The sequence below is a fragment of the Podarcis pityusensis genome (genome assembly GCF_964106645.2).
Source record: "Podarcis pityusensis genome assembly, chromosome: 7".
NCBI classification, from domain to species: domain Eukaryota; kingdom Metazoa; phylum Chordata; class Lepidosauria; order Squamata; family Lacertidae; genus Podarcis; species Podarcis pityusensis.
Window position 1 is genome coordinate 83,631,266 of NC_138031.1, and position 16,507 is coordinate 83,647,772.

Sequence of the window (16,507 nt, forward strand, 5' to 3'; positions counted from 1 at the left end):
TTCACTTAACACAGCCTCAGAAAGTCAGCTGCAACCAAATATAATGCCTCTGGGCATTTTCTTTCAGTGTTTGCAGATGCACTGTTGCTTATAATCACAGTTAGATGTCTACACAGAGCGGCAGAAAATCCTAAGCTTCTGAAAAACAGTGACGGCCATTCTAGTCCAGCAGGCATTTAAATGAAGCTTTGGAGTTTTTAATGATATTTTATTTTATTTTATTCGTTAATATGCTTTTGCAATTTCTATGTACACCACTTGGAAACATTCATGATTAAGTGATATATAAATAGCTGAAATTATATATTTTTTAAAAAAAACACTACAGTGCTGCTTGTTCCAATTGTGCAGTACCTTTCATGGGCGAGCAAATCACTGCTCACACTGCAGCCAATTCAAGGGCAGATTAACGATCTAGAATTAAACAAATTGGTTTTTCATTTGAAATTCTTGGAAGTTTTCAGATGCCTGTGAGACAACTGCAAATCATCCCAGCACATTAGCCTCCACACCTTAACACTCAAGGCAGAAAACGCAAAGGAAGATTATTACATCTGTCTGATGTGCACATTACTACATTTATTCTTATTAACGGACAGAAAATTGTTATGAGTTTTACCAGCTCAAAAAAAGGTGTCCAGTGGTGTCCAAACTTTTTTCAAAGAGGGCCAGATTTGATGAAGTGAAGGGCTGTGAGGGCCAACCAAAGTTGTTGAGCTTTATTTAGGGCTGAAGTTGCTGAGGTTTTTTTTAGGATTTTACCCAGGAAATAAACTGCCACAGGGGCCGGATTAAACCGAACGGCTGGCTGGATTAGGCCCCCAAAATGGACTTTGGTCATGCCTGCGGTAGACAAGATATTCAGTGCAAATCAGTGTCTAAGGAAACTGTAGATGGAAAGTTTAAATTACTGAAAGCTTTTAATGTGGGTGGGGTTTCTTTAAAAAAAAAAACCACTAAGGTTTTTACTCAAATGTAGCAGTAATAGGTAGATATGCCCATTTAAGTACAATATATACTCCAATGTAAAGTATAGTACTTATTCCAATTGGAGGCATACGGGTTGTATTCTGTGCCATCCATGAGCAGCACTTACACGTGTAGAAGGCAACTTCTTCTTCCTATCCTCTCTCCTCTAATCATGCTGAGGGCTCCTCCCTCCACAGAAAACATTGAGGCGTGTGGGCTTGGGGAGGGAGGCGAAGTCCCTTTACGGAAGCACAAAGTCCACCGGTACAACGCTAGATTCCACCCAATGTTACTAGAATTAGATCACCCTCTTAAACTCCACCGAGGTGCTTCCCATATACAACTGACCAGTTACAGATTAAAAGCAGGCCCCTTCCTAGGCGTTTGACAGCATGGTGGAGGTGAAGATCTGCTGCAGAATCTGTGGGATGTCTTTGGTGTCCATGGCAATAAAGGAACGGCCGGCTGGCAGCGTCCTTTGCAACCTGCAGATCAGGAAAGAGAAAAATACATGATTGCAAATTGTGTCCCACTACAATAAATACGTGGACGCATGTGGCGCTGTGGTCTAAACAACAGAGCTTAGGGTTTGCTGATCAGATGGTTGGCAGTTCGAACGGGGTGAGCTCCCGTTGCTCGGTCCCTGCTCCTGCCAACCTAGCAGTTCAAAAGCACGTCAATGTGCAAGTAGATAAATAGGTACCACTCCGGCGGGAAGGTAAACACCATTTCCGTGCGCTGCTCTGGTTTGCCAGAAGCGGCTTAGTCATGCTGGCCACATGACGCGGAAAGCTGTCTGCGGACAAACGCCGGCTCCCTCGGCCAGTAAAGCCAGATGAGCGCCGCAACCCCAGAGTCGTCCGCGACTGGACCTCATGGTCAGGGGTCCCTTTACCTTTACCTTTACACTAAATACATCAAATAACGTTTAAATGCTCTTAAGAAGAAAGTAAAAATTTCCTTCTAAATCTCTTGTACTGTAACTGCAACCTGAAAGACTTGGAAACTTTGGTGGGAGCAAGCGGAAAAAGCTTTGCCTCTGCAAAAGTCTTTCTGCAGCAAGACTCCTTTCTTTTTGTGTTTGCTATGTGCTATGCACATGCGTGGCAGTCAGCACAAAGGAAAGTACAGCATTAATACTCCAGATATTATGGGGCTTGTCCAATGGGACTGCGATAGGGTGTCGCCTAAGATGTGGGATCTACAGCAAATCCATGAGGAAACGTGTTTTGTGTTCCCCAGAGCACAAAACCAATGACTGATTTAAAGTAGATTTTTTATTTTTATTATTATTGTTATTATTATTACATTTCTTAATTGCGAGAGGTAGTCTTTGGAGGCACAGAATACAAGTAGCCCTTTGGTAAGGTAGCATTTTACTTCAACCAATACTGAGTTAAACACACAGCAGAAGAAAGGCCGAATCTCTCATTTGTCACACCAAACTCTGGCATGGGCAGAAGTTTTTGCTTTCTGCAAAGCTCAGCTTGGCGTGAGTTCTCTGCCGCTCACAGCACAAGAAACTCTGTGTGATGCTAGGCAACCAGCCTGGCCAGAATGCCAGACCTGAGCAGATTTGTGGCGAACTGTGCAGAACACATTTTTAAAGAAAACTTATGCCATATGTATGCATGCCATGAACTCATTGACCTACCTGTCTGCCTGATCTCCTAAGGAGCCTATGAATATGGCAAATGCGTTCACTTTGGGGTTGATGGTCAAGGCTTGAGCAAACCGGGCTGCGGGGATGCCGTACCGCTCAAGGTTGGCATCGCTTAAGACTATGACGAAGTACTCGTCCGCCTCTTCTTTCGCAATCTCCCGAATGGCGTGCTCTGTGCCCTCCAGAGTGTGGTCGCCACTCATACAGAACTGCGCATGGGCATGCATTATCTGCGGAGGGGGTGAAAACATCAACGAAAAGAGGCACGGAAATGAAAAACAAGGAAGCAAACCTTTCAGCACCCATTGAATGGAAAAGCCTATTGCATGTGAATTCGTGTCCAAATTTTAGTTCAGACAATAAAGCAACTTTTTGATTGGGAAAAAAAGGGGAAACCTTCCCATTTCACCTCAGGCAGCAAAATGAGATGGGACACCCCTGGGACAGAAATATGGAAAATAAATGGACCCGTGAACCAGAAACTTATCTCACTGGGACCATAAGACAAGACTTGTAGTGACCACAAGGCTGTGGTGATCACACAGGGTCCCCGAACGTTTCACCGTCTATTGATCCGTGTGCCACCACTATTTTTTGCTGCCACCACCCAGGCCCCACCTGGGACAATACTGAGTCCAGTCAGGGTTAAATTGGAACATAAACTTCTGTTTGTTTATTGCATTTTAACAAGCGTGTGGTTCCCTAAATGGTATCAGTCAATTACAATCATGGGGTGCCTATCCAGTCCTATAACTTCCGCTTCCTGCTCTCACTCACTAAACCGCCTCTCAGATATTTACTCGTCTTCCTAGTTCCTAACTGTTCCTGACTCAGCTTATTTCGCTACACTAACTCAACCTACCCACAGACTCTATCCCAATTCACTCCCACTCCAACCAACCACCCAACTCCCAACAAACTTCTCCCTTCGCCCCTCCCAGAGCTGGTTTTATAGTCCCTCTGACTCCACCCCCTGGGTCCTGATTGGGTAACCTGTTTAACTATTTCACTTCCAGCACTCTCATATGTTAATGTCACTCCGGCTTTCTTAGGCAAATCCCCAGTGGACTGAGAAGGGGGTGGCTGGGTAAATGTACCATGCTGACCAAATTGGAATTAAAGAGAACGGTCCTTCATTTCTGACAGCATCGCTCCAGAGCAGAGCAGGAAAAAATGAACGCCATCCATAACCGGCCTTTGCTGGAAGGCTCAAAGTGCATGCAGAACAACCAGTGCCTAGCGTTTATTTCAATAGTAAAATATGGGATATGACGCCTTAACAACAAGAGATGAGAATTTGCAGAAAAATAAAATGTTTTGTGGTTCCTTAGAAACAAAAGGATTTGTGAAGTGTTATCTTCAGTTGACGAGATTCATTATTTGTATCTATCTCCATGCGCACACCATTTTTGGAGAAAGCCCATTAAATGCGAGAGGTCCAGGTGGCCTGTGAACCCTCTGCAACGCTCAAACGCATAGAAGAGAACTATAACTACTCACAACAGTAGCAACTGGTGAGAACACCATCTGGACAGGGAACGAAATCCGTATGTTAATGCGTATGCCATTCTAGAAAGTCACTCCATAAAAACAAATAATATATTGGCAGCCACTGTGAGAACAGGATCCCCGACTAGATGGGCAAGTGGCTGGATCCAGCAGCTTCTCCTTACGTTCTTATATTCAGATTCCTAAGTGCCAAAGGTGGGGGTTTTTACAGCATGTTTATACTTTCACACTCCCTGTCTCGCTTGGTTCTCTTTCTGGGATACCAGGCACTACACAAATGTCTAAGAATTTCAGTCAGATAGGTTTACCTTCAAAATTTCCAGTCTTTGTTTATTGTTCTTCGGAACATTGTCATTCTGGACCACGGCAATGTTAAAACCATCTCCCGAATGCCCAGTGATGTCATACTGCATGGAAAAGATTTAAACATCATTTTTAAGCATCATCCCCATAATAAAATGTATGTTTTATCATAAGGCACCAATCACAGTTTGGAGCCTTGAACCACCATTTGCCACCCACCAATTTCTGTGTTGTTTTTTAAAAAAAATACCCTTGTGCTCACAGGCCAAAGTACAAATTAAGGCTGGAAGAGGCATATTTTATGCCTTTAGTTACACATTCAAATTCTTAATATTGATTGTTCAGCCCTTTTAAGCAAACCACAACAGCATGTGCTTTTCAGCATCAGCTTGCATGGACAGATCAGACAAATTCATACTGGAATACCAGGGGAAGGGTTATCTTTTAAGCTGTCCAGTGTCTGATTGCCTATATTTCTATGAATATTAATTTTATTTTACAAGACTTATATGCCACTTAATCAACAAAAACTAAGCAGCTTACATAAAAAATATAAAATATTCATTTAAAAATTCTGATAACATTAACGTTAAAACCAAACGGGCAAAAAATGCATAAACATTGTACTAGACATGTAGTAGAAGCATGATCTGGCCAACAGACATTTAAAATGTTTCCGGATAAGAGAGGGATGTTGAAACCTCTCTTACAAAGACAGAAGGGAGTCCGTTTGCACCATAAAGACTCACAAATCTTTTGCACCATTAGCTTTTGTGGACTAGAATCAGAGAAACAGAGAGTTGGAAGGGACCCTGAGGGTCATCTAGTCCAACCCCCTGCAATGCAGGAATCTTTTTGCCCAGTGTGAGACTTGAACCCACGACCCTGAGCGTCTCATGCTCTGTTGATGTATGAAAAGGTCCGGGGGAAAGGAAGGCACATGAGATACCGTATTTTTCGCTCTATAGGACACACCGGACCACAGAAGGGGGAGGACAGGAAAAAAACAATTCTCCCCCTCTCTGCTCAGCGCCCCTTCAGCGAAGCGGCAGGAGAAACGGGGCCCCTTCCATTTCTCCTCCCGCTTCGCTGAAGGGGCGCTGCGCAGAGAGGGAAAACTGTGCAGTGCCTCTCCAGCAAAGTAAAGCCTGGAGAGCGAGAGGGATCGGTGTGCACTGACCCCTCTCGCTCTCCAGGCTTCAGGCGGCCATCTGCAAGCCTTCAGAGCGCGGCGGGAACTCCTGCTGCGCTCTGAAGGCTTGCGGATAGCTGCCTGAAGCCCCCGGAGCGCAGCGGGCATTTCCACTGTGCTCTGGGGGCTTCAGGCTTCAGCGAAAGCAACATGAAGCCTCCGGAGCGCGTGGGGAGCGCTCCCTCTGTGCGTCGAAGGCTTCGCGTTGCTATCGCTGAAGCCAAGGAGCCTGCATTCACTCCATAGGATGCACACACATTTCCCCTTCATTTTTGGAGGGGAAAAAGTGCATCCTATAGAGCAAAAAATAAAGCTAAAGTTAAAGCTATATTGATGCAATATGCTGAAGCCTCACTACTACCAACATTTAACAAGAGCATTTTAGACACTAAAGCTAGAGGCAAAACGCAATTGATTTTTGTACTCTGCAATGCTCCCAAACAATGGTGGTAAGACTGCTTTTTGGTTTCGTAAGAGAAAGAAATGTCTGTTCCTTTTGCGAGCAGTAGTGCAGTCTACATATTTCTACTGGAAATGGTCTACTGGAAAAGCTAATGCCGAAAAGTTAATAGGTTCATGTGCAAATCACCTTAAATTTCTGCTCGTAATTCTCAAAGGCTTCCATAACCATGCAAACAGCTTCCATGGAGCGCTCCAGCCGCCCGTCCACCCCGTTGAAGCGGTACATGCTGCCAGAGACATCCACGACCAGGCGGAGGCGTTTGGGCTTTTGCTGAGGGCTTCCCAGCTTAAAGAAAGCAACAGCAAGTCACGTTGGTGGAGGGGTGGGTGAGCTTCAGTCAAAAGGGACGAACAGTTACGTGCAGGCTTAAAGGGCAGATTTAAAGAAATGTTCTAAGGCAAAATTGGTACAAAAGTACCTAGATGAACTGGGCACAAATCCTTCTAATTACTTTTTCAGGTACCTTTCTGAATCACTGTTCTAAGAGCAGGTGAGCTCCTTCTCTGCTACCTCTGCTTCCTTATTTGTGCATTTAAGACGGACCCGAAGGAACAATTCTCTGAAAAGCAAGGGTTAGCTCACTGTTTTGAGAATTGCACATGGTCCTCATAAAGGTCGCGGGTGGCGCTGTGGTGTAAACCACTGAGCCTCGGGCTTGCTGATCGGAAGGCCGGTGGTTCGAATCCCCGCAACGGGGTGAGCTCCCGTTGTTCGGCCCCAGCTCCTGCCAACCTAGCAGTTCAAAAGCAGTTCAAAGTGCAAGTAGATAAATAGATACTGCTCCGGCGGGAAGGTAAACGGCATTTCTGTGTGCTGCTCTGGTTTCACAAGAAGCGGCTTAGTCATGCTGGCCACATGACCCGGAAAAGCTGCCTGCGGACAAACGTCTGCTCCCTCGGCCAGTAAAGCAAGGTGAGCGCCACAACCCCAGAGTTATTCGCGACTGGGCTTAACTGTCAGGGGTCCTTTACCTTTACCTTTTTTACCTCATAAGGGTATTGTAATCCTGTTAAAATATTACGGAAAACACTTCTTTTGAGATACAGTGCTACCTTGGTTCTCAAACGCCTTGGTACTCAGACAACTTGGAACCCAAGACAGCAAACCCAGAAGTGTTCCGGTTTGCTAACATTTTTCGGAAGCTGAACGTGCTCTGTTTTGAGTGTTACGCTTCCATTTTGAGTGCCACACTTCCGTTTTGAGTGTTGAGGTCTGTCTGTTTTTACTATTTATTTTTCCTTTTTGTTTTTGCGGCTTTTTTGTTTTGTTTTTGTGACTGTGTGGAACCCAGTTCAGCTACTGACTGATTGATTGTGTGACTGTAGCACATTGTTTATTGCTTTCATTTTATGGATCAATGGTCTTGTTAGATAGTAAAATTCATGTTAAATTGCTGTTTTAGGGGTTGTTTTTAAAAGTCTGGAACGGATTAATCCATTTCGCATTACTTTCTAAGGGAAAGCGTGTCTTGGTTTCGGAATGCTTTGGTTTTGGAATGGACATCCGGAACAGAATGAGTTTGAGAACCAAGGTACCACTGTATTGAGAAAAATCTACTGAATAGATTTCTGGATTTAAGTTGCCCATACTGGAAACAAAATCCAAGAAACATGTCACATAAGGTTCTGCAGGTAAAAGTCTTTTTTAAAAACAAACAAACACTAAAATCTCAGATTCAGAATTCATTCTAAAAGCAAATAGGGATTTTTAAAAAAACATGCACTGTGGGGATAACTCGGCTTTGTGTTGCAAAGCTTGTCTGGGGACATTACAGCCTTTAAAATGGGATTCTGGGCGACCCTGCACTCAGACTATAAAGTAGATCATTTTAAAAGTGAAGCGCCTGTTTTAACACTTTCTGGCATTGCTGCTGGATCTGAAAAGGTATTTCATGACACATGAAACAAGGCAAGCCGGAATACAAATACCAAGCTGCTTACGGAGAGTTTGGCAAACAGATAAAAACGCTTAAAATATTTGTTTTGTTCTACTAGCTTCCAATGTCATTCTTTCACTGAATCACCATTCAAGCATTTTGTTTTGAATTCTCTTCTTCTCCACTGAAATAGAGATGCTTCTCATAATTCGGTTCTTTGTCCCCATTATTTATGATTTACTTCAATCCAGAAGACCCAGAGCAGACATTATAAGAAGAGGTTGGAATTGCGAACACTAAGCTCTCTGGAGTTCCAACAGTTGCAGGCCTAGGACCAGAGGCCTTCAAACATCACACATCCAAGTGGAGGCCTTCATGGTCAGTCATGGCAAGGAAATTCCCCAGAAGGGCACACAGCCATCAATGAGAGCCCAGAATGTGGCTGCTGATTCAAGCTGCCCATTACGAGGTTCATATAGCAATTATCTCCATATTCTGAGGGCCAAATGGCAGAAGAGCTAGCCGACCTAACTGGAAGAGTCTGCGACCAGAAGGAGGAGGAGTATCAGGAAGAGTGGATTAAATTTAATGATTATTTAGTTACATATGTTAAGTTAAACTAACTGAAAACAGCTTGCAGATACTTAATTGGCTTGGGATTTTATTTATGATAAGTGACGAATTAATATGTTTAATTTCATAAGATTTAAGGATGTTAATGTTTAAGTTAAATTTTATAAGAATTGTGACTTGGAAAACTGTTAAAAGGATATGCAATGAAATTCAACCAAGGGGAAGCGGGGAAGTCACTTAACAAAGTTAGTAAGTGTAATTTTCAATAAGGTTATGATTTATGTTTGTTTGTCTTATGTGTTTGTTTGTTTATAATACTGTGAAAATCAATACAAAATTTTGAAGAAGAAAAAAACAAATGGCAGAAGACTGTGGGAAATCTGTAACTGGGTCTCCTGCTATTCTTTAAAAGTGTGCTACCTGCAGAGAAAATAGCAGCTTTGGAGAGGGCAGTTTTATGAGGAAAATGGAGGAAGGGGGAAAGAATCAACTTCTTCCAGCTGCACCGCAGTCCTTATCAGATTCCTCCTCACCACCTCCAGCAGCTACTTAGTAAATAACAAAGGGAAGCTGCTCTAATCCCAGACCTCCGGCTATCATGTCTAACGCCCCCTGGGTCCAGAAAAGGTAAAAACAGCTGACTCAATATCATAAAAGCAAGACTGAGAAAAGTTGCTCTCAAAGGCATGTTTGGAGACAGAGTTACGTCACACAGAGCTGCAGCACAAAATGAAACGAGCACAAACAAACAATGTCAATGGACTCCGCAGGAGAACTGACTCCATCCCAAACATAATGCACATAATGTGATTCTGGAACCTGCATGGAGCGGCAGGACAGCCACAGTTGCCTCCCAGAACAGGCAATAATTCTGTGGAAAGTCACTGTGCCAGACTCCAGGGGGGCATACTAGCGGGGCTCCATTTAAGTTGCCGTGCGGGCTCTGTGCAAGCTCTGCCTTACGCATGAATAAAATGTGTGAATAATAGGGCGGGCGGGCAGATTTTTGTAAATTACACCAAATTACCCAGCAAAATGTTAAATGGACTGAGAAAAGCATGTATGCCAGGAGAACAGTTGGTGTGCATGCACTTTAACTGTGTCTCAGTTAACTTACTTGTGGGTCAAGATCTCCCCGTCGCTTATAGATAGTTTTTTCTCCTGTCAGACTGTCAATTATCTTGGCATCATCTAGTTCTCCAACGGCCTGGTTTCTGAGCCACTGTCTTTCCTTTCCTTTCGCCTGTGAAAAAAAAGGAAACACTTGTCTTTAAGATTATTTTCTTTCTGAAAAGTCTTTGGACGTACTAATGGGACTTCTGCTGCAAATTCTACAATGAGGTTTGGCAGAAATATTCAAACCAAAACACGAATAGGCAAGTATTTAAGAACACAGGGCTCTGCCTTATACTGGACCCGGACATTTCCTACTTAGAGATGCCGGGATTCCAGCTGGGACCTTTTGCCAATGAGCCACAGCCCTTTTCCACTGATAATCGATCCTTCCTATCAAACAAACAAACTGTTAATAGTTCAAGTTGTATGGCTTAAGTGATGATGGGCAGATGACACAGCAAATAGTTAGCAAATACAACCCTCAAAATACAGTTAGCTTTCAGTTACTGACATAAGTAACTGGACTTTGAGAGACGTGTTAATAGACGGCCATCACTCTTAAGCCACATGTAGTACAGTGGTACCTTGGGTTACAGACGCTTCAATTTACAGACGCTTCAGGTTACAGACCCAGAAATAGTACCTCAGGTTAAGAACTTTGCATCAGGATAAGAACAGAAATTGTGTGGCAGTGGCGCAGCGGCAGGCCCCATTAGCTAAAGTGGTACCTCAGGTTAAGAACGGTTTCAGGTTAAGAACGGACCTCCGGAACGAATCAAGTTCTTAACCCAAGGTACCACTGTACAATGTCGTGACTTGCCCTGTTTCACTGGTCTAAGGATGCTTTGTGACTCTGAGCAGGAGGCACTATTGTGTGCATGTTAAGAAGAAGATAAGTCCAGACCACGTCTCTGTGGCATCCATTGTCCATTCAGCCACACGAACCTCCAGCTTGAAGCAGCACCACGCAGGCACGGGTTTATCGCCTCAGTGAGAACTAGTCCCAAATAACGGGATCATACACCAAATAAGCAGGTTGTTAAGTTTCACAGTTATATGAGTCTTTTCCTCCTCCTTTTTTTTTTTTTTACAGGCGACAAAGAATGTCTGGTTTCTGGGTCAGATAGTTTTGCTACACATTTCCCAGGAAGACAATGCAGCCTCAGGAAACAGAGCATACGGCGCTTTCCCCATGAACTTAAAACAACCTTTTGTTAGTCTAAAGGAAAACGGATGCGCTTCCTTCCCTGACGTTGTGGCAAGTGCTGCTCTGTGTCTCTAGGCACCAGGGACCAACTCCTAAGACCCTGGCCCTGAGGGAGGGGGCACAGGGCTAGCGGCTGCTTCCTCCCTCCCCCTTCTCCCTCAGCAGTCCTGAATTGTGGAGCCCAAAGCCTAAAATGCAATATATAACATGTAACAACAGTAAAGTGTCTTCAAAAAGAAGATTTTGATCATATTATTATTACTTACTACAGTGGTACCTCGGGTTACATATGCTTCAGGTTACATACGCTTCAGGTTACAGACACCGCTAACCCAGAAATAGTGCTTCAGGTTAAGAACTTTGCTTCAGGATAAGAACAGAAATCGTGCTCTGGTGGCGCGGCGGCAGCAGGAGGCCCCATTAGCTAAAGTGGTGCTTCAGGTTAAGAACAGTTTCAGATTAAGAACAGACCTCCAGAACGAATTAAGTACTTAACCCGAGGTACCACTGTACTACCACTACAAACAGAATTTTGAAGGTTTCTTCACTTATGACCTGGAATAACTATTTGGGTTTTTTTTAAACAAAAAGAGAAGCTGGGGGGAAAGCACACTGTCTTAACAATTTGGGGGCACAGTCAAGCTCTTTTAATCTCTACAAAGTATGAGCTACTCAGATTTTGAGAAAAAATATTTCACTGCACACTTTGCAAATGGAAGCTCATCTTGATTCTCTCTCTGCATTTCTCCTTCTCTCCCTGGCTTTCAGGCAGCAAAACACAGATGTCAAGAAAGATCATGCCATGGACAAATAGCTGAAACACTCCTGGAGCAGATGTAAAGGCTCACCCAGCTGAAAGCATTATCTGAGCACAATGGCATGAGTTTCAAGGATCAGTGAACTATGACACGAATCACCCTCTCTTTCAAAACTAGATGCAGCACCTCCTAAAGCAGCAGCGGGAAACGGATGGACAATGGCCCAAACGAGGTCACAAGGCCATTTCCCACAAGCTCCATCCACCTTCTCGACATTAGCTATAAGGTCAGGTGTGGAGCAGGAAAAAACGCAACTCACCTGACCTCATGGCAAAATCAAGTGAGTGACGGATGGGGAGCCCTACCCGCCTATCAAAATGGACCTGTCAAGGGTGTTGGAGGAGCTCAGGGTCCATCTCTGTGCCAGCGTGGTGTAGTGGTTAAGAGCAGTGGACTCGTAATCTGGTGAGCCGGGTTCGCTTCCCCGCTCCTCCACATGCAGCTGCTGGGTGACCTTGGGCCAGTCACACTTCTCTGAAGTCTCTCAGCCCCACTCACCTCACAGAGTGTTTATTGTGGGGGAGGAAGGGAAAGGAGAATGTTAGCCGCTTTGAGACTCCTTAAGGGGAGTGAAAGGCGGGATATCAAGTCCAAACTCCTCCTCCTCCTCCTCTTCTTCTTCTTCTTCTATATATTTATGGCTTCTTCTTCTTCTTCTTCTTCTTCTTCTTCTTCTTCTTCTTCTTCTTCTTCTTCTATATATTTATGGCTGTCATTCCAATATTCTAACCCCTGGCCACAAATAAGCTTAGCCCTGGTTCATACATGCACACATGAGGGAAGAGAAGGTTTTCCATTCCTTTCCATTCCATGGGTTCCCTGCATTCTGCTCTTCCTTTTGGTTTACACCTCCTTTGTGAGCTGCGATTTAATTTGTGCGCAAATATGTATGTTGTGTGATCACATCGTGATCCTTTTTTGTGCTGTATGTATCCTGCCAGGAAAGGATGTGAACTGAAAACTGTGGCAAACTGCACAGAGGCCTAAGCAAAACTTGGAAATAAAAAATAGGGAAACAGGTAATTGATGGTGCATTGGTGCAGCTTCAGAAAAAAGGCTGAGATGCTTTGGGACTCCAAAATGAAGATTTAAATTCAAAGCAGGAAGCACCTCTTATTTCACATGGATCTACTGTTCACAGCTATAGACTTGATGGGCAGCAGCTGGACGTGTGAGTTACCTCTGCTGAAATGTGAAGAGATACAGCAGCCATGGCAGAAAATCCCTATTGTGACAGTCTACTCAGATATGCAACTTATGTCCAGTTGGTTGGGTCAGCAAGTAATGAATTCAAATATCACAACTCATTGCTAGCTGATTAGTTTTCTACCGCTAGAGAATTCTGAGTGGGATCCGTAAAACAGCTCCCACAAGTCATCCATTAAACCCTCATACCAGAGAGACCCCTCCAGTTTTCATATATTTTTTCCTTGCCAATAACTTGAAAATAAACAATTTCCTCTCAGGTAAAATGAAGAAAAGGGAGTTTATCAGTTTTTAAAAGTCAATTCTTACCTGTAAATTATCCAGGATGATTCGGAGTAAATGAACTTGCCGTCGAACAGCTCCAGAGAACCTCTCATACGTAGATGCATCATATTCACTCATCTGGATTTCTTTTAGTCTGAAGAAATGAGATGAATATAGAATGAAATGAGTAAGAGGCATTTTGCACAGCTATAAAAGAGTTGGTCAACTTTCTTAAAACAGGACATACAAGTACAGAATAAAACAGGCCTTCATAGCTTAAGTTCGAAAACAGACATTCCGCCATTAACTGGGATGGTCCAAATATCAACAGAATTTGAATCTCAGCTAGACTATTTTTATACTGAACTCTCACATCCTGAAATCTGGCTTGTCTTATACTGTTTCAAGAAGATATAGAAGTGAAATCAAGAAAACTGAAGCATTCAGGTAGCCACTTTGATTTCCTTCACACATATTGGAGGTTTTTAAACAGAGCTTTTGTGATTCCTGCCTTGCAGGGAGTTGGACTAGAATTAAGCTGCCATATTCTGAAAAGCAAAAAAGAGGGCAAATTTGCTGACTTCTACTTTTAACTATGAATCACTATGATGAATCTACCAATGAAAAAGAGGACGTGTCCTGGAAAAAGAGGACATATGGCAACCCTAGCAGGGTCCCTTCCAACTCTATACAGTTCTATGACTCTGGCTCACGGCTCATCCAGATTTCTGCTCACCCTGCCACTTTCTCCCAAGGAAACCCAATCTTTAACTCTCTAGCAGAGCAAACGTCAATTGGGTTTCCTCAGGAATGACATTTGCCCTCATTTAAGGCTAAAGAGGAGGGTTTTCCCTTGGAAAGGGAGGGAAAGAAAGGAAGGAGCACGATTCCCCATGGGTGTGGGGTGACAACTCTAACAGAGAGGTCTCCAAGCGGCTAAGCATGTAGATACATGTCACAGTCTACCTCTCAACATGTGCAGGTTGTGTCTTGTCTAGCTTTTCACCAACACAAATATCATGGTGCAAGAGTAGGAACTTCCATAAGTTCCAAAAAGCAACAGCCATTTCCCCAAGGGAGACCACAAAGTTTGTGTCAGCTTAAGGCTTCTGGCTAACCACCGAAAACAGGCAAGGGAATGGGGTTAAAGACAGGAGCAACTTGGGACAAAGGGTCCCGCAACCACGTCGTATTTGGAATTGAGCCACAAATGTGCCCCATGTGGGAAATGGAGGGAAAAGAGCTTAGCTTCAGGCGATGCAATTAGCTCTCAAGTAAGTTTGCAATGGGGCGCTGCCTGCCCAAAGGAGACTTTTGCTCTGACCAGGGACAGTGGAACCTGAGGCTCCTGCTTGGGTTGGCAGATGGAAAAGCATCAGGAGCAAAATGAGGTGTTAGCACAGATCCCTCCTTCTTCCACCTCTCAGTTCCATGAGGACTATCAATGCCTTTGCAAAGGAGGGCAGCCAGTCTGTGCCAAAGGCTTCCAAAAAGTTTGTACTCCTTGCACCGCCACCTGTTGAGTGAAGCTAAAGGAATCACAGAGTTCCTTGGCATGTACAAAGCGCCAACGGACCTGAGCACTTCAAGAACAATGCGCCCGCATGCTCCCAATGCGATCACGTGAGTGACGAGCAGGTTTCAAACTAAATAGCACAATATCTTTCAAGTAACGGAGCAGTCAAGACAATTGGTGTAAATTATACATAACTGCAAACAACTTCCTGGGGGAATTAAGAAACAAATCAATTGGAGAAGGAAGGCAAAGGCGCAAATAATTTACTGAGCAGCTGCGTGTGCCTTCTTATGCATACTCATGTTTTTACAAGAGCTGAATGAATCCCTCCCATGCATAGCTGTCAACTTACAGATTTGAAAATAAGGGATCAGCAGCCAAAATAAGGCATTTTAGTCAACCAGCAGCCAAAGGAAGCCTCAAGCGGTGGTTCCCACAGCGCAGCAACCCGGCAAAGGGGATGCAGCAAGGAAAACCACTATCACCTCTCCGCTGGGAACCGCTTAGCAAAGGCAAGTCCCCAGGCAACGCGGCCGATTTGATCGGCACAAGGCATGCAAGCTCCACCCCCCAGTCGTTCTTAGACTCCTTATTGGGTGAGCAACGCAGCCAAGCAACACAACTGGAGCCTCCCTCCTCCCTGGCTGGCAGGGAGGGAGGGAGGGAGAGGAGCTGCTTCCTTTGAAATTTAAGGGACATCATTTAAGGGACATTTAAGGGACATCCATCAATAAGGGACAGCAGCGGGACATGGTGCTGGGATAAGGGAGTTTCCCGCCAAATAAGGGACAGTTGACAGCTATGCTCCCATGTATTAGCATCATTTTTATTAGGACTGCAGCCTGGGGAGTGGGGGGAGAGTGAACTACCCCTGCTCCCTACATGGTACAGTCCTGATCGGTGCTCCTCTTGTTGCTGCTTAAATGACAAAGATCAGGCATGTTAAATGCACACACATGCATTATCTGCTGGGGCCCTTGATGGATCATGTGTCTAGTAGGCACAAGGGATTTCACTTCATAAACCCAATGCTTCTTTCAAAGTGTCCATTGCATGAAGAGAAATCCATTACAAAGTGAATATTAACCTCTGTTTAAAAGCCTTTTCTCCCATCTCCCTGGCGGCTTTCTTCACCTCTTCAGGCACAGCATCTTTCTCCGCTTGAGACACCTGGTAGACCTTGTGGCCAGCATCCAGTCGGTACGGACCGCCTTTGCCGCCCAGCCCAGCCGTGTCTCTTCCACCTAGAAAAGAAGCAGAAACGGCGCTCTTGATTTTGGATGGAGGAGAATCCAATGGCTTTTCAAACGTCTCATGTTGGTGACACACTTTTTAGACATCATGCATCATTTCGTGACACATTTCGCGACACAGTCATACAGTTTTACTAGGAAACCGGAGGTCATACAGTCATATAGTTTTACTAGGAAACCGGAGGTTCCTTTCCAGCCCAGGGAGGAGCGTTTGTGCGATGCACCTACACAGTGCAGCAGACACACTAACGTGTCGCGACACAGTTTGGAAAGCTCTGCCCTAGAGAATGAGGAGATCAGCACACTGTCATTTCAAGCGAATTGTTTAGAACTGCATGCTACATAGGCAACAGAGCCTGGGACACCCTAACCACTTCAGCACGTTTCAGGGATGGCTCCTGAATATCAGGCGCAAACAATGGTTTTGTACCTGTTCCACCAGCCCACATGTTTCCACCAACATGAGGAGTGTTATCTGGATCTATCTTCCCATGCTTAGGAGCGCTGACATCCAAACCGCTTTCTCTCTCGATAGTTATCTGTTGAAGCAAAAACAAAGTTTGCAGAAAAATGATGGTT

General features: G+C 44.4%; 1 protein-coding gene and 1 long non-coding RNA gene across 5 annotated transcripts in view; both read right to left on the minus strand.

Moving 5' to 3' along the window:
* VWA8 (von Willebrand factor A domain containing 8) overlaps positions 1–16,507 on the minus strand; it is a 93,480-nt gene that overhangs the window by 414 nt on the left and 76,559 nt on the right. The window contains exons 38-46 of one of the 4 annotated variants that reach the window (XM_081014593.1): positions 16,359–16,467; positions 15,763–15,919; positions 13,205–13,313; positions 9,666–9,791; positions 6,226–6,384; positions 4,450–4,548; positions 2,624–2,862; positions 1,318–1,454; positions 188–414 (exon numbers count right to left, since the gene is read on the minus strand). In XM_081014593.1, coding sequence (XP_080870719.1) covers positions 1,346–1,454; positions 2,624–2,862; positions 4,450–4,548; positions 6,226–6,384; positions 9,666–9,791; positions 13,205–13,313; positions 15,763–15,919; positions 16,359–16,467 — 1,107 coding nt within the window. In that variant the 3' untranslated portion in view covers positions 188–414; positions 1,318–1,345. Of the gene's footprint in view, positions 1–187; positions 1,455–2,623; positions 2,863–4,449; positions 4,549–6,225; positions 6,385–9,665; positions 9,792–13,204; positions 13,314–15,762; positions 15,920–16,358; positions 16,468–16,507 lie in introns of those variants that run through there. The other 3 variants (XM_081014592.1, XM_081014591.1, XM_081014594.1) reach the window with 3 other exon arrangements.
* LOC308482145 lies at positions 7,813–9,656 on the minus strand. Its single transcript, XR_013989083.1, has 2 exons — positions 8,919–9,656; positions 7,813–8,493 (listed from the first exon to the last, which is right to left on the minus strand). It is a non-coding gene; the product is annotated as an uncharacterized lncRNA (long non-coding RNA).